Genomic DNA, 26747 nt, shown 5'->3' with positions numbered 1-26747 from the left:
TAAGAGTTAAAAACATCTATTATATGAAAGTCTGAAAGTAGTCTCCATAGCAAAACCCATCCATATAACAATTTGGATCCATTACATGCATTTTATATAAAAATGTTTGCGAAAAGAAATAATGCAGGATTTGCAAAATCATATACACCAAAAACTTAGAAAATGCCCAAATTAAGGGGTTTTATCATTCAATAGATTTACCCCCTCTCCATCTAAATATACTGAAAGAATTTCTACCAACATGGATTAAATAATTTTCCATCACTTCATTCAGTGCCTAAGAGAGCATGAGGAAACTGGTCTGCTCTACAGCTGCAGTCATGGAAAATAATTTTCTGGAAAAAAGAAAAGAAGGGTTAGTTTTCTGGTTTCAGTTGAATGTTGCCCTAAGAAAATTAAAATAAACCACACTCAGCTGAAGTTGGTTTAGCAAGTATATTTTTATAAGTAGAAATTAATTCCTCCTGTTTTGTTGTTTTTTTTTTTTTCTGAATTTTCAACTTAAAGTGTGATTTTTAGAACTGCTGAACACTCAACACTTGCAACTGAAGCAAATAGGTGCTATGTTTTAAACTGAAAACTAAATATTTGCAAGATACTTAGCTTTTTTGATGACTAATGTCAAAAAATACATTAAAACAAAATACACACACACAAAGAAGAACATTTTCATGAGAAAATGACCAATGCTGCTCTCAGAAATGGGTGTAGATGACGCTTAAATATTCCTACCAGACTCATCTGGCTTGGCTTTAGAGACAATGACTTACTGTGATAAAAATTGGGGTGTGAAATTACAGTCTGAGAGCTCCTTTTCAGTAACAGTCCCGATGCTCAGACTTATCCCACAGTAAATCAATTAGTTCATCATACTTTTACTGAAAAATAAATTTGATCTTAATTCTTGCATGCTGTATTATAAAGATGTATGTAAGCAGTTTTCAAAGACCAAATAACAACCTATAAATTTCACTATTTAACTGATTTCACAGTTATTACTGGGGGCTATTGTGGAGTCCTACCCCTCAGTGACTTTCTGCTCTATAGATCTACTAAATACAGACAGTATATTGTATCGACTTCTCTGCAGCTAAACCTTTTTGTGTAGAATTATCTTCCTTATGAGTCAAAGAAGTCTCCGTAGTCTCAAATCTCTTTAATACTGATGCTGGACTTTTAATGCTTTTTTGAAGGTACAACCACTTCATGTCCCGCCTCAAATAAACATTAGTCTCTACATCATACAAAAATCTAATTTAGGGTAATGCTTTTCAAAAACAGGCCACAGTTCTCCAGCCTGTTTCTTATGTTGTGAAGTTTTTCACTTCTTTCCCTGCTGTTGCTGATTTTTTCTGTCCATTCTCCTTGCTGCTGGCAGAGCTCACAACACACCATCTGGGACCACCTTCCTGTGTCTTTATCACATTGATATGCCATCTGTTCACACATCTCGTTGGAAATCCTACCTTTAACTTTCTCTTAATCTCCCTTTCCTTCATTTTATAACACTTTTATTCTGTTCTGTAGAGTATTTCAAATTCAGTTTTTGAAAAAGACAATTAAAGGGTTTTACTCCTGTGGTATTTACTGACATTGTTGGTTAAACCTAAGACTTTTCATATATGTCCCCAATTTCTTAAAAAAAAAACAAACAACAAATTAAAGTATTTAAAATAATGTAGTAAATAAAAATAAATGGAAAGTTGATGCTTGTTTGCTGACTTCAACTTTCAATTAGATGAGTACAACATAAGACATCATAATCACTTTATCCAATTCATGTATAATTACACAGACCAATATTAAGGACATTATCCTAAGTCAGTATATCAATAGTTAATTTTGTGCATTCCAATGTTTTTGACTCAACTGGACTTACTAGAGCATAAAGGAGTACATCCCATAATGACTAAGTTTTTAGTCTGTGTACTGCTATATCCACTAGCCCTATAGTACAAGGAAGAGGAGGGTGTTACTTAACTCGATCTTCTTCAAAAAATTTTTATTGAAGGATTATGAGGACACTGTTCATTTTTTTTAATTAAATACAGGTGGAAGATGAAATATATCAGGTATGGCAAGTCAAATTTTCAGGGCAGCACAGTGAGTTGTATTAGCAGCAGTACTTTGCAGAAGTACTGCTGTGGTTGTTAGTCTCTTAAGTGAACTCCAGCTGCTGTATAGCTCTTTTCTGGGATATGTGATTGGTAATCTGAAACTGATTTGTCAAACAGGACATTCACAGTTTCAGCAGATGGAGTCTCTCAGCAAAGTTAAATGTGTAACTTTGTCACATTCAACTTAACTTGAATTTATGTGACCTGGGAACTTTAAGGAGCTTGTCGTTTGTTGCATACTGTATACCATTCATAGTATGTGCTCTGACCTTTAGTTAAACTTAGGTACTGTTTCAGACCAATTCCAGTTGCAAAACTTGCTTGCTTTATTAAGACCTTAGAGAATTTCCACTCCCATAGAAATCTGGAAATTTTTGGTTGATGCAGGCCTATCTAGTCTTTATCCTTATTTCAAGTGTCAGACCACCTGCTATCATCAGCTACAAGCAACAGCCTCCTGAAACTCAGTTACTTCATTATACCTTGAGCATCTCTGGATGTTCTATAATGAATTATATGTTTTAGAGATGATTCTTTTTCTTTTTCCTATTTAGCAGAAAGTACAGGAAATTCTGTCTTAAACTGAAATTAAGGATGGATGACAGATCTAGGAAATTAGGTTAGTCCAAAGACCTGACTAATTTCTTTTTGAATAAGGTAAACTGTTAACAGTTAACTACTGCTTTTACCCTAGTTTTCACTGCCAGAGTTTTTTTCAATTAATCCTCCTTTCATAACTCATGTAATAAGCTAATCTATTTGTGGGTTACACTCTTCAGACATGGTCTGTGGAATAGACCTCCTGTCTGTCAACTCTGAATATATTTTTGTGTGAGTGGAAAAAATAAAAAAAAAAAAAGAAATTAATAGTTCTCTCTCTCCATGTTTCACATAAACCTTCCCTAATACAAAGTTTTTTTTACAAACCTTCCCTAATTCAGGTTCCTAAAAGACCTGAATTACTGAATTTCACCTTGTTATGAGACCTTTTTTCCTTCTACTTACGAAACCAGAAACTGTACAAGTAATCGTAGCTTCTTTAGGTTCAAATTGACAGTATCTTCTGTTGCTGTGTTGGAGAGCTCATTTACATAACACTGTGTTTTATTGAAAGAGAAATAATTGTGGTTTTACTCGAGCAGTGGCAGAGAGTTAACCATAAGGACGATATGGGATTGAAATAAAAAAAGTATTATACAATGTAAGTTTACTTACAGCTAATATTTTTTCATTTACTATCTGGTAGGTACACAGAAACAAAGCTCTGAAGAAACATCTATTACAATTTGCTGCATGGATATCCATATACACTAAAGTGGCAGGATTTACATTATATTTTGACATACAGAACAGTACAAACAAAAACTGAAGTTAGAGCTACTGTATGATCCATTTGATCTTATAAAAATTATTAGGGACAATATCTCAACTTTATACTATACTTGGAATTAATTATTTTAACTTCTTTTAGAACAATTTGCAAATTATCCTGGGTAAAACCTGCCTTACTATAAGCAAAGCCAGAGGCTAATATTCAATAATAGCTTTTTTTGTAAAATATTTTGCTGTCTATATATTTCAGTTTTATCCTATTTTTATTCATTACTTGTACAATGAATGCAGAAAGCTTCACCCCTTTACTCTTTGTCAGTTCAGGAGGACTGCACCTCTCTCTTTCACAGTGAAAACACTGCAGCCTTTCAACAGTTCTCATACTTCTCTCATCCTATTATTTTGATCAGTTTGACTGAACAATTGAATTATACCTACATGAACGTAAATCCAAGATTTAACACTGTTTTATGCAAGGCTCACTAAATACTTCTTGCTAGAGTGAAAATAAAGACACTTAGACCTTAATCAGATTTATTTAGTTTGGTACAACAAAAAGATGAATGATTATGTAAGGCAACTACTGTGAGACCAACCTTCCCAGCATCAAACTCATTTTTCAAAATCTTAAAATTTTTATATTTGGGCTACAAAAAAGACAATTCTAGTTGAGCTGACTGATGACTGAGAATATATAGGATAGGTAGCTGTGCTAACAATACTAATATTGACATCTTTTAATTTTTGCTGGCCAAGGTGACCTAATGAAGGAAGTGTCTGCTCTGATTAGTTCCTCTTACTCATGTCTCAGATAAGTTGCAATAGATAAAATTACTCCTGCTTCCATGATACTTCTATAGAAAAGCATTTTATAATTTGCCACATATTATTTGAGTTGATGTGTTAAGATGACTTTTCTATGTTATAAAAATCAGCTGTTAATTCTGTATATCTGGGTGTCACTATTTAACATAGTATTTCCTTATCATCACATTTGCCTAATCTAATGCCTAGCCATAGAATCACACAGTTGTAGAATAGAAAGGGTTGGAAAGGACCTTAAGATAATCTAGTTCCAACCCCTCCTGAAATGGGCAGGGATGTCTTAACCTAGACCAAGTCACCCAAGGCTATGTCCATCTCACTGAATGAACAAATTTGGGACCTGAATACACAATCGATGTCCCAGATTTTAACTGAGCAGCTCAGACAGAGTTGCAATTCTTCAGTTATAACCATTTGTGCTTACGTTTTGGTATACAGTCTCAGAGCACTCCACTGTTAGAATATTTAGAATACAATTGCTGCATTCCAGCTTCTCTCTACAGTTAGCTAAGCAAAACACTGTGTTATTATCCGCTCACTATGTGTTTTACATAATTTTTGGATGTGAATTTTATGGTATTTAGAACCTGTATAATACGTAAATGTTAAAATTCTGACTATGCCACCCAGACAGACTAATCTCTTAATTGATAGAACATTTTTATTTCTGAGAAGCTATTTTTAATACTCTTCGTGTTTCAGAAATAATATAGCTGAAGAATTTTGAAAATAAATCCTGAAGTACTTAAATCCATCTTTGGGGGTGTCGTGGTTTAAACCCAGTCAGGCAATTCGTAAGATACTTTTAAAGCCCATTTGAAGGTAATGTTTTCAGTGTAAGTGAGTATTGCTGTCACTTTGAGTCCATAAACAGACCTAGATAAAAATATTATGCTCCTTTTGAATTCCCCAAATAACCACGTTGACTCAAGAACTGCTTTTAAATTATAAACACATTGCTCTTTCCCACTGCCTGTACCATTACAAAAAAAAAAAAAACAAAAAAAACAACAAAAAACAACAACAAAACCAAACAACAAAAAACAACAGTAACTGGAAAGCACAATTATAAAACTCTTGACAGGTGTATGGATTAAGTGGAGGTTTAGAACTAGCAACAGTATTACTTTAGCTTTCAGGAAGAAAACTTAGCAATCATTTGAAGTAAAAAATACTCTCTACTGACCAGATGTAGATCAACGCATGTAGAATTGTGTTCACAAGAATTGATTATGCAGTCATCAATGTCCTGGTCACATTTCAGTCCTGCATATCCTGGGTTACACAAACAATAGAAGCCATCCACAACTGTAACAGAGATAGCATTTTAGTAGTAAGAGTTGTTTAGCATAACAACAGAATACAGTAGAATTAAGTAAGTTACAGTTATGACTAGTATCTAGAGAAAGATTTGGACTGGCTTTACATAAGGGGTGTGGACATGTTAAAATATTGAAATAAATGAAATGCAATATCTCAAAATACTTTTTTAATATGAAAGCAGATCAGGTACTGCATTTGTTTAAATAATTAAAGTATTTTGACATAAGAATTATAAATCAATGACCCATTACTAGCTTCTGAAAAAGTGATGGTATCTTATAAGCTAGTTAGTAATTTTCCATCACAAAACTGTACACAAAGTACATAAGATTTTATCTCTGATATTGTGCTTAAATGAGATGGGCAAGTTAAATGTTGTTTGTTTTGTTGGCTTTTTCTGGGGGGAAAAGACTGCTTTATATCACTATATTAAAAGAAAACTTGCTTGAGTTAAATTTATCTGCTCAACCTATGATGTATTTCCGAGCTTCATTTTAACGTTAACAAGCTAATAATAAAAATTTTCTCCCTTTTTCACCACAGAATCATCATAGACTCACAGAAGAATTAGGGTTCAAGGCACTTACACAAATGACAGAAATGAATTCCTCTTAGTAGTGTCAGACAATATAAGGGGCAATAGCCAAAGTTACAGCTGAGGAGATTTGGATGGGGTTGGGAGGCGGGGGAACATTACAAGTGTAGTGCATCAGTGGAAGAGGCTGTTTTGAAGCCTTAGAGGTTTTTGAAATTCAGCTAGAAAGATCCCTGACTGACCTGCTCTAGCACTGTTCATAGTTCAACTTCATGAGGATTTGACTACATGACCTCCAGACTCCATTCTGCTTTCCAGCCAGCACTGTAAGATTCTCTGAAAAGTACTGCTTTTACTTCTTTTTAACCAAGCACAGAAAGTGTCTGATAGGTGGCAATGGCCCCATAAAACTTTCCAGTAAATACTCCATACATAACAGATGTTACTGAATTTAGCTTCCCAATCCAGACAAAATATAGTAGAATAATTCATCATCAAGTTGCTTCTAAAGCCTTTAAATACATCTATTAGTGAAAGTGTTAAGTTATACAATTATACACTATAGAAGGTGCTTAACAGTAAACTGACACTCCATTTGCATCAGTTTGATGTTTAATGCTGTTTTGAACTTGTCAGAGTTATGACATATACTGCCTAACTGCTCCATGAGCTCCTTTTCAGCACCTGAATATTCTCTCATCAAGTGCACAATGTAAGATGTGTTTGGCTAATGTAGGTATCAAAGGAGAGAGCACAAATCTCATTAAAATTTCTCATTAGCTGCAATTCTGAACCCCTGAACACTGAAATACCAGTGCCAGGAGTTGAAGCATTTTGGCAAAAATAATCCTTCTGGTACTGGCTGTGGAGCATCAGACAAGCTAAATTTCAGTAAATTATCCACTGTTCTCCCCAGAGCAGCTCAGTAGCTACAGACTCTTCAACAAAAAGACTACTCTACATTAAAGTGAGTAACCAGACTGAACTCACTGTCATAGCAGTATCCATGGAGGCAAGGGTTAGAACTGCACTCATTGACATTGATCTCACAGCGTGGACCTGCAAAGCCCTTCACACACTTGCAATGGAATCCAAGGGGAAAAACGTCCAAATTCATTTCTTCTATGCACACAGCTCCATTCTCACAGGGATTGCTGGCCTCACAAGGCCTAAACTCACAGTTCAAACCTGAAAAGAAAAATGGCAAAGCTGTCAGTATTTAACTAATGAACATATCCCTGCAGCTGCTGCCTATTACGAGCTGTATTTTCTTTATATCCCTGGTTAAAATTGAGTTGGAGCATCTCAGAGGTACAGATATGTATGTTACCATGCAGAAACATTTATCTGCCTTGTAGAATTACTAACAAAAAAACCCATCTTTTTCCTGTTTTGTTTATATAACAACATTACATTTTAAAATCATAATAGCTGTCTCAATGTATTTTAGTTTTTCCATTTACCCTTGTCCTCTAAAAAGGCTCATGATGTATATTTCAGATTAATTTATGAATTTTGTTTTGAGGCTCCGGGTATTTCTTCTTGATACTCTCTTGTCACAGCTACCCTAAAAGCTGTTTATACATTAACCCGTAATCCTGAATGAAATGCAAGTAACCTTGCATAATTGTTCTGCTTGAAATTTGTGACTACACACATTATTTTACTGAAATTATGAACATGTTTTACAATGAGCAACTACTTCCATCATTTACAAGAATTCCATACAGTAGAAATTCTCACACAGTCCATTTCTACTCTTTCCTAACAAACAGTGGTGTATAACAGATTATGTTAGCTGAGCTAATCAACAAATCGTGATGGTGATCTTGGGTTGCAGTAGCCCTCACCTAAATCTTGTCTTTCAGGATTAGATTCAGAGCCCAGTAGCTTTCAGGGTCCCAACAAACTGTGTACAAGCCCCAGGGAGCCCCTTTGTATCCCATCTGCCTTGCTGTGACTGCTGAGGCAGAGCTACCTTTCTGGTGGAGCTGCAAAGGGTTTGCTGCATGCCATGCCCTCTGCCCACTTCTCCATTGCCCTTGCCCCAGCTCTGGCTGCCCAGACATTCCTTCCTGGAGCAAATTCTCCCTGCCCCGACAACCTCTCTTTTCCTTAGACAGGCTGTAACCTTAATAACAGTAATGGGCAATGTGACACTATAATCTAAAGCACCTGGGTAGTCATGAGGAAAATCAGATCCATATAGTTATGTTGTGGTGGGTTGACCTGGGCTGACTGCCAGATACACACCCAGCTGCTCTCTCACTCCTCCTACATAGGGTGGTGAAAATAAGATAGAAAACCTTGTGGGTCAAGATAAAGATAAGTGCCATCACTTACCAATTACCATCATGGGCAAAACAGACTCAATTTGAGGAAAACTGATCAATTTCATTGCCAATTAAAAATAGAATAGGATAGTGAGAAACAAAAACATAAATAAAGCCACTTTCCTCCATCCCCCTCTTCTTCCCAGACTCCACTCCTTCACTCCAGACTCCTCTGCTTCCTCCCTACCCCTGAGCAGCACAAAAGGGTGGTGAATGGGGACAGTGGTCAGTCCATTATAGTCCCCCTCCACCCCACCTTCCTCCTCACACTGTTCCCATTTCAAGTGTGGACCTCCCAAAGGACACAGTTCCTGCCAGGAGCCTGATAGACCATCGTCTTCTCCACAGGCTGCAGGGGAATCTCCATTCTGGTGCCTGGAGCACTTCCTCCCCTCCTTCTTCTCTCACGGTGGTGCTCACAGGGCTGTTTCTCACACTTTTTTCCTCACTCCTCACTGCCTGTGCAGGATTTCAACCTTATGCATGTTTTCACCAAGGAACTACCACCTTGACTGTGGATGGGTTGGACCTGGCACCTGCACCTGATACACAAGGAAAGGCATGTTCAGGTGATGGATAATAGTACTGAGAATTTTCAGCTTCTTTTCAGTCTCAAAATTTCAGACAAGAATTCCTGACAAAGAGTCAACCAATCTTAGAGGTCACCTAAGGCATACAGCAGCTTTAAATTTGTAGACCATTTACTAATTAACGGAACCGGCAATTCATAGAGGTTTTTTTGACATAAGCTGGGGAAAATGAATCAGTTAAGTGGCTAGTTTATTCTGTAGGAATATACTGAATATTCAGTTATGTTTTCAGAAGAACAAGACTTTACAGCAAAGTGATTGAGATCAAGCTACAGTGCCACTTAGTGCCATTCCGTGATTTGACTGAAAGCTTAAACTCCCTTAAATTTGTAGGGTATGGTGACAGGATGAAGAACACTCATTGGATAACTTCAGTATTAAGATTACCATGAGACAGAATGTTATTCAACTTTATCTTGGGAAATGTACTTTTAGATTTACGGAGATGTGTTGTCAGTAAAAGGATCTGGGCTCTGCACTAAAAGAGGACAGTCAGGTGCACAGTTACACTCTTGGTATTGGCTACAGTCAGCTGAACTCACTATCTCCTCCTTTGTTTATACTGTCACTATAGAATAATGTTGTTAGCCTGTTCCACATCAGCTGCCTTTCTTTTTCTACTGGTAGCTGTTAATCATGTTGTAGCACATTGGCTATGAACAGGTCGTCTTCACAATAATGAAACAGGCACTGTCCAAATGTCAGTAGGATTTTAGGTGAGCTGATTCCTTACCATAAGATAAAATCCTAAAAGGGCTAAATTCTTAAAGCTTCTAATAGCAAAAAACAACAAGTAGGAACAGATTGAGGTTAAAAAAAAAACAACAAAACAAACATCAACTCTTTGACCCCAATAGTCCTGCTGGCAGAGGAGAAAAAGAACGGCACGAGTTGTTACCTGTCATTATGTCACCAATGATCTCTCTGGTGCAGGATGATCCTGCCATAGGCAGCCAGCAGTCTCAGATCTGGAATTCATGGAATTTCACAGCAAAAGCAGCCATACGGCATATTGAGATTTTGCCCTGAAGTTTTCATCTTTATATCACAACAGCTTGGCATGGGTGACGACCCTGCTGATTCCTAAAGTGGAGTTCACACTTACACGAACAAACTTAACACATGGCCCACAGTCGTAAGTCTAACTGTCAGATGATTAGTAATGCAGTATTTGATTTTTTTTCTGTGTTGGTGAAAGAATGTTTAAACAGATTTACCCATCCTCTTACACGCCAAGAGCTTGTTCTGGGGGACATTTCTGGTAGATAAAGTAAAAGTCATGTAATAGTGCAATAGTTTTCTCCAATTACGGTATTCTTCTCCAATGGTAGGTACTGCCACTTTTTGTATGAGAACACAGCAGAGTTTTTGTGAACAACTGGAAAATCAGGATGCAATAAGAAACAGTGAGGATGTATGTCCTAAAGGCCACAGGTTTGTATTACTTACAAATACGTGTCCAGTATAAATAGGACTGTGCACAGTTCTGTCTAAGAATGTTGATGGATTTAAAACTTTTAATCTCAGTATCTTGTGGCAAAGTTTCATGAGTTAACTATATATTCCAGAAAAATATTACCTTATTTCAAATATTTCGCTCTGCTGATTCAGTTACATACTAAGATTTTTCTGCTTTTTCCTTCTACACTGTTTTGTTGAGGTTTTTTAATGAACTCTTAGATAGATGGTGTCGTGGTTTAAACCCTAGCCAGACAGCTTGTTCACTCACTCCCAGTGCTGGGCTGAGAGCAATTGAGCACCCCCCTCCCCCCCTCCCGGGGCCTTTCCCCTTCCCCGCTCCCAGAGGAACGGGGAGGAGGATTGAAAGAGTGCAACTCCCACGGGTTGAGACAAGAACAGTCCAGCAACCAATGTACAACACAAATCACCACCGCTACCACCAATGACAACAATGATAAGAGAAAGTAACAAGGGAAGAGAATACAATACCACTGGCCAAGAAACGAGTCCCACCCGGAAGCCCATGTCCTTCCGGGTAACTCCCAGTTACCCCCCACCCCAGGCATGATGTGCTGTGGTATGGAATACCTCCTTGGCTAGCCTGGGTCAGGCGCCCTGTCTCTGCTTCCTCACGGTTTCCCCTCCTCCCTGGCAGAGCATGAGCCTCACAAAGTCCTTGGTCAGGGTAAACATCACTTAGCAACAACTGAAAACATCGGTATCACCAACACTGTTCCCAGGCTGGAAGTCAAAACACAGCACTGCACCAGCTACCACGAAGGAGAAACATGACTGCTACTGCTGAACCCAGGACAGATGGCTTTCACTGTGTGCTCTGAGAAAAGGAGCCTGAATCTGTCTTAGATTTATAATTAGCTCATATTAAATGTTAGTCTTCTGTTGGTATCCCTGAAACTTTATTCTCCAGGCTGAAAAATGTCTGCTTTTCCACTGGTGGAAAAACAGCCTGAATAAAGGCATTGAGTATCTCAGACTCTTCCATGTCCTTTGTTAGTTCAGCAATATGATCACATTTTTCTCCATCTTCACTACAGGTAGACTTATAGAAATCTTTCTTCTTGCCCTTACTTCCCTTTATAGTTTTAGCCTCACCTGCCTTTAGCTTTCCCAATTCTGTCCCCACATGACTGGATGGCTGGGTGAAGAGGTAGCTCACCACTGCATCTACCTTCTGTGCAATTCTTCTCTTTAAGCAGAAGCAGGAGTTCTCCATTTGTCCATTTTTCTGTCAGTCACATCTGCTTTAGTTTCTGCACGCTGGAAAGAACTGCTTTGAGGAAACTGTCTTTTAAAATAAATCAGTGGGCCCAAGATAAATCAGTTTTCCCTTGAGTGCTATCCCTAATGGGTACTTGCCAAGCAGATCCCTCAGCAAACTGAAGTCAGTTCACTGAAGTCCAAAACCATTATTTTGCTACTTGAATTTCTCATTTCTCTGAGGACTATAAACATCATAATCTCACTGCATCTCACTGCCATTCTTACCAAAGCTGGTTTTGACCTTTATGTCCCAAGCCACCTCTTGCTTATTCATGAATAGAGAATCCAGGTAAGTACCTCCCCTAGTTGTTTCTCCTTGCAATTGTTTCAAAAAACTATACTCAACAGTTGTATGGTCCAAATCCTATGTGTGCGCTGAGATTTTTGTGTTTTTCCATGTTGTCTTTCTGACAAAAGTTAAGTTTGTAATAATATCCTCACATGAACTAAGGCCTGTGTTCATGGGTCTTTTTTCCAGTTTCCTAACGATGAGTTCATAAACTTTTCTGGATCAAGCTGTCTGTAGCAGACACCCATCACAGTATTTCTTTACATGGTTTTGTTTTTATCCTGCCCCATCAGCTTGAGTAGTGCATCACGCATTTCATAGCAAAGATCCATGCATTCAAGATACTGCTTTGCATGAAGTTCAGCCCAGACTCCTCATCTCCCCTGCCTGTATTTCCAGAGAGCTTGCATCCATCCATTCCAGCATACCATTAATTTGAGCTATATCTGTGTACATTATTCTTCTGATAAGAAGCTGTAGTACTAAGAAAGCATGTAGAATCTTTATTCCTTCTGTCTTTCCTATATTTGTACATTGTCTGTAGGCGCTTGACATGGACCCTCAGTTGCACTCCAAAGAACTGTAATGGCTTTCCTGATCATGCGTTCTCAGAGACAATTTTTTTGAGCTCCATTTACCTTGTGTGGAAGACAACTTCCTTCTGCAAGTAATAAAGGAGCCGACAAGGAGAGGTGCCATGCCTGACCTCTTGCTCACCAGCAAGGAAGGGCTTGTTGGAAATGTGATGCTCCAGGGTAGCCTTGGTTGCAATGATCATGAGATGGTCGAATTTGAGATCCTCAGGAAAGTGAGAAGAGCATGCAGCAAGCTAACTGCCCTGGACTTCAGAAGAGCAGACTTTGGCCTCTTCAGGAACCTACTTAGTAAGGTTCCATGGGATACAGCCCTAGAGGGCAGGGGGGCCCAAAACTAGCTGCGCAGGATTTGGAGAAGGCTGAGCTTCTGAATGACTTTTTGCCTTGGTCTTCACTGGCAAAGGCTCTGACCACACTACCTCGGTCTTGGAAGGCAGATGCAGAACTGTGAGAATGAAGACCTTGTGCCCACTGTAGGAGAGGAGATGGTTCAAGACCCTCTTAAAAACCTGAATGTACACAAGTCCATGGGACCTCATGAAATCCATCCATGGGTCCTGAAAGAGCTGGCAAATGAAGTTGCTAAGCCACTGTCCATCACATATAAAGAATCATGGCAGTCAGGTGAAGTTCCCAAGAACTGGAAAAAGGGAAATTTAACCCCCATTTTCAAGAAGGGGAAAATGGACAACCCAGGGAATTACAGACCAGTCAGTCTCACCTCTGTGCCTGGCAAAATCTTGGAGCAGATTCTCCTGGAAGGCACGCTAAGGCACACGAAAAACAACAAGGTGCTTGGTGACAGCCAGCATGGCTTCACTAAGGGGAAATTCTGCCTGACCAATTTGGTGGCCTCCTATGATGGGGCTACAGAACTGACGGACAGAGGTAGAGCAGCTGATGTCATCTACCTGGATTTGTGTAAAGCGTTCGACATTTTCCCACATGACATCCTTGTCTCTAAATTGGAGAGATATCAATTTGATGGATGGACCACTCGGTGGATAAAGAACTGGCTGGATGGCCGAATGCAAAGATTTGTGGTCAATGGCTCAATGTCCAGCTGAAGACCAGTAACGAGTGGCGTCCCTCAGGGATGGGTGTTGGGACCGGTCTTGTTCAACATCTTTGTCGCTGACATGGACAGGGGGATTGAGTGCGCCCTTAGCAAGTTTGCCGATGACACCAAGCTGTGTGGTTCAGTTGATAGGCTGGAGGGAAGGGATGCCATCCAGAGGGACCTTAACATGCTTGTGAGGTGGGCTGATGCCAACCTTATGAAGTTTAACCATGCTAAATGCAAGGTCCTACACCTGGGCTGAAGCAATCCCAGGCACAGCTACAGGTTGGGCAAAGAAGAGATTCAAAGCAGCCCTGCGGAGAAGGACTTGGGCTGTTGGTCGATGAGAAAATGAACATGAGCCGGCTTCAGTGTGCACTTGCAGCCCAGAAAGCCAACTGTATCCTGGGCTGCATCAAAAGGATCGTGACCAGCAGGGAGAAGGAGGTGATCCTGCCCTCTACTCTGCTCTTGGGAGACCTCACCTGGAGTATTGTGTGCAGTTCTGCTGCCCTTAACATAAAAAGGACATGGAACTGTTGGAACAAGTCCAGAGGAGGTTCACGAGGATGATCAGAGAGAAATTTGGAGCTGTTCAGCCTGGAGAAGAGAAGGCTGCATGTTGAACTCATAGCAGACTTCCAGTATCTGAAGGGGGTCTATAGGCATGCTAGGGAGGGACTCTTCATGAGGGACTGTAGTGACAGGACAAGAGGTAACGGGTTAAAACTTAAACAGGGGAAATTTAGATTGGATATAAGGAAGAAATTCTTTCCTGTTAGGGTGGTGAGGCACTGGAATGGGTTGCCCAGGGAAGTTGTGAATGTTCCATCCATGGCGGTGTTCAAGGCCAGGCTGGACAGAGCCTTGGGTGAGATGGTTTAGTGTGAGGTGTCCCTGCCCACGGCAGGGGGGTTGGAACTAGATGATCTTAAGGTCCTTTCTAACCCTAACTATTCTATAATATAGAGACTCATACTGATGATTTTCCTTTTCTGTAATATAATACCTTCTCTTCCTTTTAGTTATTCTATTTTCCTGCATTCCCTGATTAATGTAGTTCAAAATTCTCTTCACAGTTAGCAGTCCTGTTGGCAGATTCTCTTCTCTTCTCTTTCCTTTTAGATTTATTCCATCTTCACCCATCAGACCTCATTGCTCAAATAGGACCTCTCTTGACTGTACCAGTAATAAGATATTAACCCTTAGGGTTCCTATTCCTAACTGCATTTCTGTGCAAAACTGTCTGGGCCCCACACAGTCTTTGCCCTTGCTGCTAGAGTTCACTAGTCACTTTTGATATTCTCAGGGGCTCTGTTGGCAGTATTGCTGGTTCCTGCATGAGTAAGCAGCAAAAGTTAATAATTTGGCACCAGAGAAGCTTTGGCAATTTGTTTCCTGCATCCTGAATACAGACATCTGACAGTCAAATACACCTCCTCAGAAATCAGAACTGGTCAATGGGCAGGTGCCATTCTGCCACAGAGGAGTGAGTTTATGTGTTGTCAACCACTGCTTCATTTTAGTGTTACTGGTGAGGGTGTATGCGTCAGGCTCAGACAGCTTACATGCCTCTCCGGATTAAACTGACTCTTCTTTACCTGTTGTCATGTCCCAGTACTTATTCCATAAATAAACCTCTGCAGGTGAAGAGAAAGTCTCCTTCAAGTTATCGGAAGTAATCATCTTCCAGCGTCCACTGTTGCAGACTCTCTGTCCCCTCATGCCTGTGTATATCTTCTACCTATTCTTCCCCTCCTCCTCCAATTGTGCTCCTGTATCAGACTTTTGTCCCTTCAAGGTCTCTAATAAATACCCCTACATTTTGTATTTTGTCATCACTGACGCTGTGCAGCCAGTTCTTCCTCCCAGGCTTCTTCCCCTGGAAGCATAGCAGCTCAGCCAGGATGCATGTCTGGCTAGTAAGGAGTTCATGCACCTTCCTCCCATGACATTCTTCAAGTAGGAGCATGGGTTTATACCTCTTCTTCAGATTTTTGTTCAAGGTAGCTGCCCAGAAGGATATCAATTCCAGGGAAGTTTGTACTGATTTGAAATTACACCAAAATTGTTCCCTGACAAAAAAGACTTTTACCCCCTCTTTAGGATATTAGGGGAAACATAAATTATTGCTTTTGTTCTAGCTATAGTAAAAGAAAACAGCACAAAGCAAACACCACTTACATTATCCTGACATTTATAAAACCTGGTCACAAAGTTGATAACCTTGGTTAACAATCCTATTTACTAAATGCAGCCAAACCTTGTGGTACAGTATTAATTGCTAGTAGTAATCTAAACAGTTTTTTCAGTGACTTCTTTCAAGCAACCTTCACCACTCTTTAATTAGAAATTCAACCTCTTTTTCCTCCTTCCCCCTCACTGCATGAAAAATCTTTCTCTGCTTCTGGCAGAAATGGCAAATACTTCATTCATATTAAAACTGGAGGATAGGGAAAAACAAAAAGACAAGAAAATAATAAGAGTGTCTCCCACCCACTCAGTCCCTTTCCCTGAATCTAGTAATTTTAACTGTCAGTGTTGAGAATTAATAATTTAAAAAAACATTCCCTCACTCAGAGGATCACAACTGTTTATATTATTTCAATACAATTCTGAAAATGATTCATTATTAAATAACTGACTATTAGTGCTAATGAACATAAGCAGCAAGAAAACAAGAAAAGAAAGCTGGCTGCTTTAAAGTTGGGTGATTTAAAGTGGAATTATTTTGAAAAATGCACATCCACACAAAGATTAAGGTTGGATAGTATCAGGCAACGGGGATTAAATGTCAGTATGAGTTCACTACTGCTTTTAATTTCATCTCAGCATTTTTTTACAATGCTGTAAATGTATGATTAAAGCTATTTGGATAAATCAAGGAGCCAACAGGTTATAGGTGAAAATTTCTTTAATAAAGTAGATTAATCAGAAAACAGAATTTCTGTTTCCTGCATTTTTTTTCTTTTTAGACAATATTTGTGCAAAAATATAAATATTAAATGTTTAACTATTAATGATTAATTTGAATACTTTCACTAATATAGGAAATTTCTCACTTGATCTTATAAGTTTCTGAAGTAGCAAGCCTGTGACTGCTGACAGAAACAGGGAAACAGTTTAGAAACTGTCTTCTCTCACTGACATATTTTTAATTAGCTATTATAGACTAAAAATCTTGTGTTCCCTAACATAGTTAGCTCACAGAAACGTAAATTAAAGTATGCCCAACAGATCAAATGTGAAAGAATCAAACCGAAGATCATTAATGAATTAGTAAGTTCAACATATCTTTCCAACTGTGCTTATTTCCATTAGACAAGTTTAAGCATTTTGCTTGTTTAATTCTTAGCTATATTTTACTGATTACAAGAATAGATTGTCTTCACTTTACTAGACAATTAAAAGCCTCCCTATTAGAATAAACCTGAACAAACCCCACAAGGAGATGCACAAATTATTAAACTACAGTCAGTTGAAGGACAATTTCCTTTTCAGTGGCACAACATTTTGAATTAAATATTATACTTCTCTCTCTATATATATAAGCCTATGCTATGTTTCTCTATTAGCTTACAATATACGAAAGAGTGAATTACTTATTTGGAAAATCCTTTTTGTTGTTTTTTTTTTTTTGGGGGGGGGGGAGTGAGAAGCATATTGCATATTCAAAAATGCCATTCTGCTAACATTAGTTAGCTCTCTTTTCTACTGTGTTTGCTTGTAATACTTCTAGAGTAGAATCTCCAAATGTAAATGAACACTGAACAGAATAGATTTCTTTTTTTTTAAATATTGCTATGTTAAGGCTATTCTTGCAAGCCAAAAGCTTGATTTATACAAATGACATAAAAAATAAATTGTGAGGGATAAGTTTTCACTTCTTTATGCAAAACTATTCATGTTTCTTTATTTGATTTGCTCAACACAAATCTGCACATGAAATATTTTGATGTGTAGTATAGAATTCTCCTATAATCAGAAATGGCATCTCTTCAATGTTGTTATTCTTTTTGGAAAATAATTTAATAAAAAAAGCCATTTGCTACTAACATTTTAAGGAATTGGATTTGACAACAGCTTTTAAAGTCAGCATTTTGCCATGATAGTACAGAGTGAATCAATGACAAAATATATCTGATTGCAAACTGCTGGCATGATTACGACAATATAGTGAAAATAAACTAACTATGGTTAGTACCAGAACAAGTGTGTCATTTGGGTGGCAATTTCCCAAATAATACCATGTAGTCTGGTCAATATTCATCAATGAATATTGATGTTCAATATGCATTTATGAGGACAGAAAGCTCTCAAGCCAGACCAAATGCCATCATTGTCAAATGGTCCATGTAAGGGTTTGGACAAGAGAGGAAGTACAACCATGTAGCAGCACCTACACTTGGGCACCAGACTGGGTAGAGCTATGAAGTTAGGAAGTTTCACAGTCCCAGTTCTACTAGCTGCTCTGATGGAAACTGTGATGCTAACATGATCTTTAGACACTGGCTAACTAAAAGATTTTTGTTAAAATTTATTATATTTTTGGGGATCCAGCTCCAGTAACCTCATAACACAGGTATAATTGGATATCAGTATAGCCTTGCTTAAACTCTTCTCACCACAGTTATAAATTTGATGAAAAAGAATGCATATTATGAATGAAGTTAACAGCATTTTGCTCCATTGAAATGAGAAAATTAGACCACCTTAAAGGATGTCAATAAGGAAAGAATAAAATGTGTTTAGTTATGGGAGATATTCCAGTGTACAAAGGCAATGAAAGGCTACAAAAAAAAAACAAAACCCCTCACCTCTAAATTTCTCTAAACGTTTATGCAACTTTCTGCTTTTCACACGACTGTTCTTTTGAAATTAGTGATACAGTAATCAAAAGAAATTAATAAAAATTACCATTTCATAGAAATCCGTGGTTTATTTTTTATCAACTTTATACAGCTCAATAGCTCCTACCTTAAAATCCCAGGAACAATAATAATTAGTAAGTTAGATGCTTAAAATCTGAGATCCCTGCAACTCTAAAGATTAAACATCTTAATGCTAAATAGGAAATAATCGTTATTAAAAGTTCAAAACTTTAATTTTCTATAATTTTCTATAACTTAGAAGTACCTCTAAGCTTGCTATTAATTTATAAACTGTCTGCTTAGCTTGATCTATTTTATGGCAGAAGAAAACAAAACACCTCCACAGCTGAGATGATTAAAGGCTAGTAAATGTAAACAAAAAACCCAGAAGCACCCTGGAAGTGAAGAGCAAGAAAAAAAAACAAACAACAAAAAAAAAGCAGAAGCATGCACGTATTGATATTACTTGAAATTAAGCCAAGTATTACTTTAACAGTTTAAAAACATAGCAAGTCCTTTCAGTTCAAATTTATAACAAATCCATCATTTCCTTGGAAGGCAAATTCTACTTTCCATGACAAGTACTGTTTTGTGATTCTACATATAATCTATGCGAAGACATTTTCTGTGAAATCCACATTAACTGAAAATCAGTAAGTTTGTTTTTTAAAGGAAGGATGTTTGAAAAACAATACTTAGTACTTTTCAAGTAAAAAACATTTCCTTAATTGTCTATGATAATGCAGACCATGCAACATGCTGGAACAAAGCATGAGATAGGCAGACATCACAAACTTCAAAATTAAAACCACACAGAGGCACATATGTTATTGCTTCATACCTGCATACATTTCTGTAAAAATAGACAAAAGCAGGAGTTGAATACATTATTTAGGTGCATTGTTTTTGTTCTAAAATATGCCAGTTTACAGCTACTAAACAATGAAGATCTGCCTGTATTCATGAAGATATGTCTGTCTTCACATCTGTGGATTTTACATTTCAGCGTAAAAGGATGATTCACTTTTTCTCAGAAAATAAAATGCTACTAAGGAAAACAATTACCAAAGTTTTATTTCCTACTGGGATGCCATGCAATGGAAATGCTTTTCATTCTTTTATCTTATCTTAGTTTACTACATCAGAATTCAACTGAGATTACAAATATATGTGTTGCAGAATGGCTCCAAGAGCAAGGCCATGGATCCTTAGAGGCCTTGTGTGAGCAAAGCAAGGTGTAGGCCTCACAGGTAACCGGAAACCGGATGTGGGAGGAGAATGTGAAGGAAGCTGTGTAGAACTAACCAATACTGTTGTGACTAGTAGGTGTGGCTAAACACCACGTCGATATAAACGAACTGCACCACAAATAAAGTAGAAGCTTGCTTATCACCCATATTGGGTTGGCGTGTCTTGCTTCTCCTCTCCGCTAACAAATTGCGCCCAACGTGGGGAGCGGACTACATGGCCCTGGTTAACGGGGACCCAGAATACAGGGCCCTGAGTAACAGGGACCTGGAATGGCGAGTGAGCGGCACCGGCGGCAGCGGCCAGGGAACGTGGGCAGTGCTACTACGATGGCGTGACTGACCCGGGTGCTTGGACTGACCGAAAGGAGTCTGCCGCTGGGGCGAACCAGATACTGCTGCATCGGGAGGACGATCCGGAGACCGAGGTCACAGGATGATCCAGAAAAGGATGATCTGGAAAAGGCCGGCCATGAAAATGGACCGAGAGGTAGCCCTTGATTTATTACAGCGCTTTTTAGAAAAGCGGGGAATTAAGCCTGAAACTCTAAAGCAGCTAGTGGGTCTAGTGGCTGTAGGGGAGGTTAAGGGATTTTTTGTAGATCCTAATACAGTTTTTGAAGAGAGCGAGTGGTGAAAGTTTGGTGATGAGTTATTCGACTTGATGCTTGATGATGATAAAATGGCAAGGAAATTTGGTAAGCCTTGGAGAGAAGTAATAAATTGTATAAAAAAATACAAGGCGGAAAAGAAAATCGCCACTATAGTAACAGAGAAACTAGGAACAGACGTCCCCGGTCGGTTGAGGCCGGGGGAAGATTATAACTCATTTCCCCCAACCCGTGGGGCGCTCCCTGTGCTCGGAGCGCAGGGTTTTTCCCCCACCCTTTCCCTTTCTCCCCCTCCTTCTTCATCAGAAGGTGCAGCGGAGGAGGCGCAACTCCCTGCTCCCCCACCACCCAAGTTGAGTTCCGAAAAGCAGAGGGATTCCGACAGTAGGGACTTTGAAAAAGACAGAGTGTGTTAGAAGGCATACGCATGATAAATGTCGAGGAATCCGAAAGGAAGAGGGCGGTGCCTCGGCGCCAGATCTACTGGGGCGCCATTTTGAAACACGCAGTAGAAAATAGAGATTATGCCCTAGCGGGAGATCTGGAGGACCTGTGAGCCTTTCCAGTCCGGTACGAACCAGATGGACTGGGAGGAGCACAGGGAACCCATTATGCCCTAGATTGGAAATTTTTAATTCAGTTATGGAGTACGGTAAACGAATCAGGATTGCACGGTGAGCCCACTAAACAGATGTTAGGTTATATATGGAGCGGTACAGTTTTATGCCCTGAAGATATTAAGGGGATAATTAGGATGATCATGACACAAGCGCAGCAGCTATTGTGGCAGGCGCATTGGCAGCAGCTCTGTGATAGATCATCAAATCTGCCCAGAGGTCAAAATGACCTGCTGTTTGGTGTTACAACAGAACAATTGATGAGAACTGAGTGATTTGCTAGTATAGACATTCAAGTGCAAATGGGGCCAGATGTTTGTCTGGAATCCATGTGTACTGCCTGGGAAGCCATGCAGAGAGTGCGCACGGCGCCCCCCACCCCCTCGTACATGTCCATTAAACAGGGAAAAGATGAACTATTTGCTGATTTTGTGGATAGACTAACCACAGCCATCAGCATAGCGGATACTCCAAATTATATGAGGGGTCTGTTGTTGCGCCAGTGTGTCATGGAAAATAGCAACACCTACACAAAAAGTATTTTAGTTACCCTACCCGCAGATGCCACCATAGAACTTATGTTAGAACGCATGAGCAGGGTGCCCGTAGGAGCTCAGGCACTACTTGTAGAAACTGTTAAAGAGATGGGAAAAGAGATAACTCAGGCACAGAGGGAGGCAGCTCAGGCACAGGTACAGGCTTTTGCAGCGCTGGGTCCTCTCCGGTCCAACAACGTAGTGCTGGCCCAACCAAGACATGAATGCAAGCTGCTGCTTCGTTGCTTCCGATGTGGCGGAAGACATTTGAAACAAAACTGCAGAAGGACTGTTTGGTGTTCTAATTGTCACCGAAACAGCCACAGCACAGAAGCCTGCAGCTGTTCGGGAAACGGACAGACGAGCGCGAATGGCCGCAGCGCGCAGATAACAATTGCGGCCCCTGTTCAGGCTGCCGCCCAGTGGCCAGCACCAAGTGCGACACCATCAGCCGGGAGCTGCGGCCCGCAGCTGGCCTACAGCCCGCCACAAGAGAGAGCCTAGGCTTGGACCTGGCAACCGCAGTAGATACGACCCTCATTGACCAACGGCCGTGTAAGATCCCCACCGCATTATGGGGACCACTAATGATCAATGGACAGGCCCATGGAATATTGCTGCTTGGGCGATCCTCCAGTGGACTGAAGGGTCTGTTTATATTACCTGGACTGATTGATGCAGACTTTACTGGAGAAATTTGCATTGTAGCTCAAACGTCATTTCCTCTGATTCATATCCCTGAAGGGAGTAAAATTGCCCAGCTAGTCCCCTTGCCACAATTAACTGCTGCAATGCAAGATACTGGCTCGCTGGCCAAGCGTGGGCCCCAAGGATTTGGCTCCACGGGAGGCCTTGTTATGTTAACTGTCCCAATGACCACCAGACCCATAGTTGACTTCACATGGTCTCGAGGGAATCAGCGTCTAAATCTACCAGCATTACTGGACACTGGAGCCGCTATCACCATAATAAACACTGACAAGTGGCCACACTGGTGGCCGTGCCACCCTACCTTTGGCGGGGTTGAAAGCGTTGGCGGTACTGCTTCTGTGCAATGCAGCTCTGATTTAATACAGGTGGCTATCGAAGGTCAAGTTGCTTCTATCTATGCAACCATCATGCCGTTGCCGACTGGGGTTAATGCCCTAATCAGCTGAGATGTGCTAGACCAGCTGGGACTGGTGCTGACTAACCAGCATTTTTAGGGGCGGTCGCTGCACAATGGACTTTCCTGATCCAGCTCACATGGACTACTAACACCCCAGTGTGGGTCGAGCAGTGGCCGCTGAAAAAGGAAAGTCTAGAGCAAGCGCAACTTTTAGTGCAGGAACAATTACAACAGGGACATCTACGACCTTCCATGAGCCCTTGGAATATGCCAATTTTTGTTATAAAAAAGAACTCGGGAAAATATAGACTGCTACAGGACTTGAGAGCTGTCAATGCACAGATACAAGAGATGGGTGCCTTGCAGCCAGGATTGCCCAACCCTGTTATGCTCCCTGAGGGTTGGCACCTGCTGGTTATTGATCTCAAAGACTGCTTTTTCACAATTAAGCTGCATCCACTAGACATCACACAATTTGCCTTTACCTTGCCAATGCCAAATAAAGCAGCATCTTTTTGCCATTTTGAATGGACTGTATTGCCACAGGGCATGAAAAATAGCCCTGCCCTGTGTCAACTGTTTGTGGCCAATGCGCTCCAGCCCCTTCGCCGAATATGGCCAGGAACATTAATTTATCACTATATGGACAATATTCTATTTGCCCAAAATCAACCCTTCACCACGGACCAAGAGACTCTACTGGAGCAGCAACTGAGCAAGCAAGGACTCGTTACCACGGCTGAAAAAATTCAGCGCAGCCCTGCCTGGAAATATTTAGGCTGGCATATTACGGAGGGCCAAGTACAACCGCAAAAACTGCAACTTCACATTCAAATATCAACCCTACATGACGCACAGCTCTTACTTGGAGATATACAATGGCTGCGTCCCGTCGTGGGCATTTCAAACGATGATTTTGACACCCTGAGACCCCTGTTGCAAGGTACCGACCCAGCACGGCCAGTGCGACCCACGTTGGAACAGCGTCTAACCACCCAGCGCATTAGCACACAAATCGTACAGCGATGGGTTGACTGTCGAGACCCAGATCTACCCATAGACCTTACAATACTACAAGGCCCTAAGCAACTTTTGGGTGCACTGACACAGTGCAAAAAGAAAAAGGGGGAGGAGGTGAAGATATTGGAATGGCTTTTTACTGCTATCTGGCCCAAAACTACTATTCAACAAAAAATTGATAATTTAGCAGAGTTGGTCCAAAAGGGCCGAATGAGGGTGTTGCAATTAACGGCCCAGGAACCCGGAACCATTTACCTGCCGATGAAACAGCAGGATCTTGAGTGGTATCTCCAGCATTCACAGGCATTACAAGTCAGCCTGCTGTCTCAGGCTGCAGAGCTTAAGGTAGAACAACTGCAATCCACCACCTTGCGCTGGATCAGCCAGCAAGAATGGATCAAGATACCAAAAAGGAGTGAGTGTCTGCTGGCCAATGCAGTAACGGTTTTTACAGACGCCGGAAAGAAGTCTCGGTGTGCCGCGGCGACCTGGATGAAGGATGAGAAATGGCACCAGCAGATATTGGCTGCAGAAGCAGAGGACTCACTGCAAACCTTAGAACTAGTGGCGGTCGTTTGGACCTTTCTGAACTGGCATCACACAGAAATAAATGTAATCTCTGATTCTATGTATGTCACAGGTGTGGTTCAGTGCATTGAGGATGCTCGACTCAGAGAGTGTCGAAACCGGCGGTTGTTTGACCTGCTGCGTCAGCTGCAGGCAGCCATTCATCAGCAGGAGTGTGCTTACGCCATCATCCATATACGGAGTCATAAATGGTCACAGGGGTTGGGGGAAGGCAATGATAGAGCAGATCAATTAGTTTCCATTGCTGCACCCCTGAGCAACTTCGTAAAGGCCACGGAGGCCCACAACACTTTTCACCAGAATGCCAAGGGACTATTCCGTCAATTTAAGATTACAATGGGGGAAGCGAGAGTCATTGTTAGGGCCTGCCCCAGCTGTAGCCATCATGGACCAGGGCTGGGAATTGGGGTGAACCCTCGGGGCTTGGGCCCTTGTGAATTGTGGCAGATGGATGTCACACACATGCCGCAGTTTGGACGCCTAAAGTATGTGCACATCGCAATTGACACATATAGCAGATTCCTATGGGCTACAGCCCAGACAGGAGAAAAGGGCTCCCATGTAGTACGGCATCTAACTAGCTGTTTTGCCGTTATGGGAGTGCCTCAGCAAATAAAAACGGGCAATGGGCCTGCCTATGTAGGTGAGAGAATGCGTCAATTTTGTCAACAATGGGGAGTCAAATATGTGACTGGCATTCCCCATTCACCAACGGGACAGGCAATAGTTGAGCGGGTGAATCAGACCCTGAAACGGTACCTTGAGAAGTTCAGTGACGTTCACAACATGCAAGAAAGACTGTCTAAGGCATTGTTTGTTTTGAACTACTTGTGCATTTTTGCAGATCAGGACTCTCCCCTTGCTCAAGTGCACGGCCGAGTCGCGGCGTCCGAGTCTAAGGCACCCATGATGGTCATGTACTGTGATCCCAGCACAGGCCTGTGGCAGGGCCCGGCAGAAGTGAAGTACATGGGGCGAGGTTATATGTGTGTGCTCATGTCCACAGGTACACAATGAGTCCCCGCAAAGTGGACCAAAACAGTGTCCTTATCTTCCCCTGCTCTTCCTGACAGTAATGAAGACTCCGGAAATGGCCAGTTATCTGCCTCCGCAGCCCAAGACCAACGGGTGGGCGACAATGGTTAAACTTAAGGGGCAGAACACCATTTGCCTCCCTTATCTTCCCCTGGCAACACATTTTCAACCTGTTTGGTTGGTGTTCCTATAGACAACTGATCCTGCCCGTCTGCCATACCCTGTGTAGCACTGCCAACCTCAACAGCACAACAGACAATTGGGACGCTTGGGTACCCTATTCGCCTATTGCCCCAAATGAGCCTCAGGAGTTAGAATTATCAGGGGCTGTGCAAATGGATGCCTGTGTGGCATTTAGTTGGACAAGCGCCCAAGCCAAGGTGAATGGTACCGCGACAAATGTAAATTCTAGTCCTTTAGTTTACAGGAACGCCAGCGTGTGGTGTCAGTATGCTTCCCACAACACTTCCCACTCTACCAATCATCCCCTGAAGTTGCTCAGTGGAATGTTCCTGATTTGTGGCGATCGAGCCTGGCCTGGTATTCCCTCTAAAATGAAAAGAGGACCTTGTTCTACTGGAAGACTGACACTGTTGACCCCTAACCAATGATTCCTGATATGTCTTGACAGCACCATTTAAGGCACTTAAAACGCTTTGTACATAGTTTTACTGCTAACTGTAGATCTGATGTAAAGTTTTGGTCACCTGACACTATTATAGCAGCTTCTTTTCCCGCACCAGGTGTGGCTTCGGTCGAGGCCTTGGCTCAATTAAACAGACTGGGTTGCTGAGTTGCTAAGCAGACAAATACTACATCGAAGGCAATTTCTGATTTGTTGTTTGATGTTGATTCTGTGAGACATGCAACACTGCAGGACAGAGCCACTATAAACCTTTTATTGTTGGAACAGGGACATGGATGTTGAGAGTTTGATGGAATGTGTTGTATGAACCTTTCTGATCATTCTAATTCAATACACACACAGCTGAGAACCCCAGCTCAGCTTACCCAGCAATTGCAAGTGAACAATGACCTAGGGATAACTAAATGGTTGTCCTCATGGGGCATTACAGGTTGACTTAAAACACTGGTATTTGAAGGACTGCGCTTATGTATCATTGTTATTTTAATCGTTGTAGTTGTTAGACTTGCTTATAGTTGCGTGATGAAACAAGTGAACAGAACGACCCACAATGTTTTGCTCGCACAAAAGAAAAAGGGGGGAATTGTTGCAGAATGGCTCCAAGAGCAAGGCCATGGATCCTTAGAGCAAAGCAAGGTGTAGGCCTCACAGGTAACCGGAAACCGGATGTGGGAGGAGAACGTGAAGGAAGCTGTGTAGAGCTAACCAATACTGTTGTGACTAGTA

The 26747-nt window shown here is 40.9% G+C and overlaps 1 protein-coding gene across 1 annotated transcript in view; it reads right to left on the bottom strand.

Annotated features, from left to right (window-relative positions):
* EYS (eyes shut homolog) overlaps positions 1–26747 on the bottom strand; it is an 828128-nt gene that overhangs the window by 543748 nt on the left and 257633 nt on the right. The window contains exons 19-20 of the mRNA XM_061460547.1: positions 7123–7320; positions 5461–5582 (exon numbers count right to left, since the gene is read on the bottom strand). Coding sequence (XP_061316531.1) covers positions 5461–5582; positions 7123–7320 — 320 coding nt within the window. The remainder of the gene's footprint in view (positions 1–5460; positions 5583–7122; positions 7321–26747) is intronic.

Source organism: Pezoporus flaviventris, unplaced genomic scaffold (genome assembly GCF_033815535.1).
Source record: "Pezoporus flaviventris isolate CSIRO_AGI_PZ_B2104156 unplaced genomic scaffold, CSIRO_AGI_Pfla_v1 ptg000031l, whole genome shotgun sequence".
Lineage (NCBI taxonomy): Eukaryota > Metazoa > Chordata > Aves > Psittaciformes > Psittacidae > Pezoporus > Pezoporus flaviventris.
Note: the sequence above shows the minus strand (reverse complement) of the source record. Positions and strands in the feature narration are given on the sequence as shown.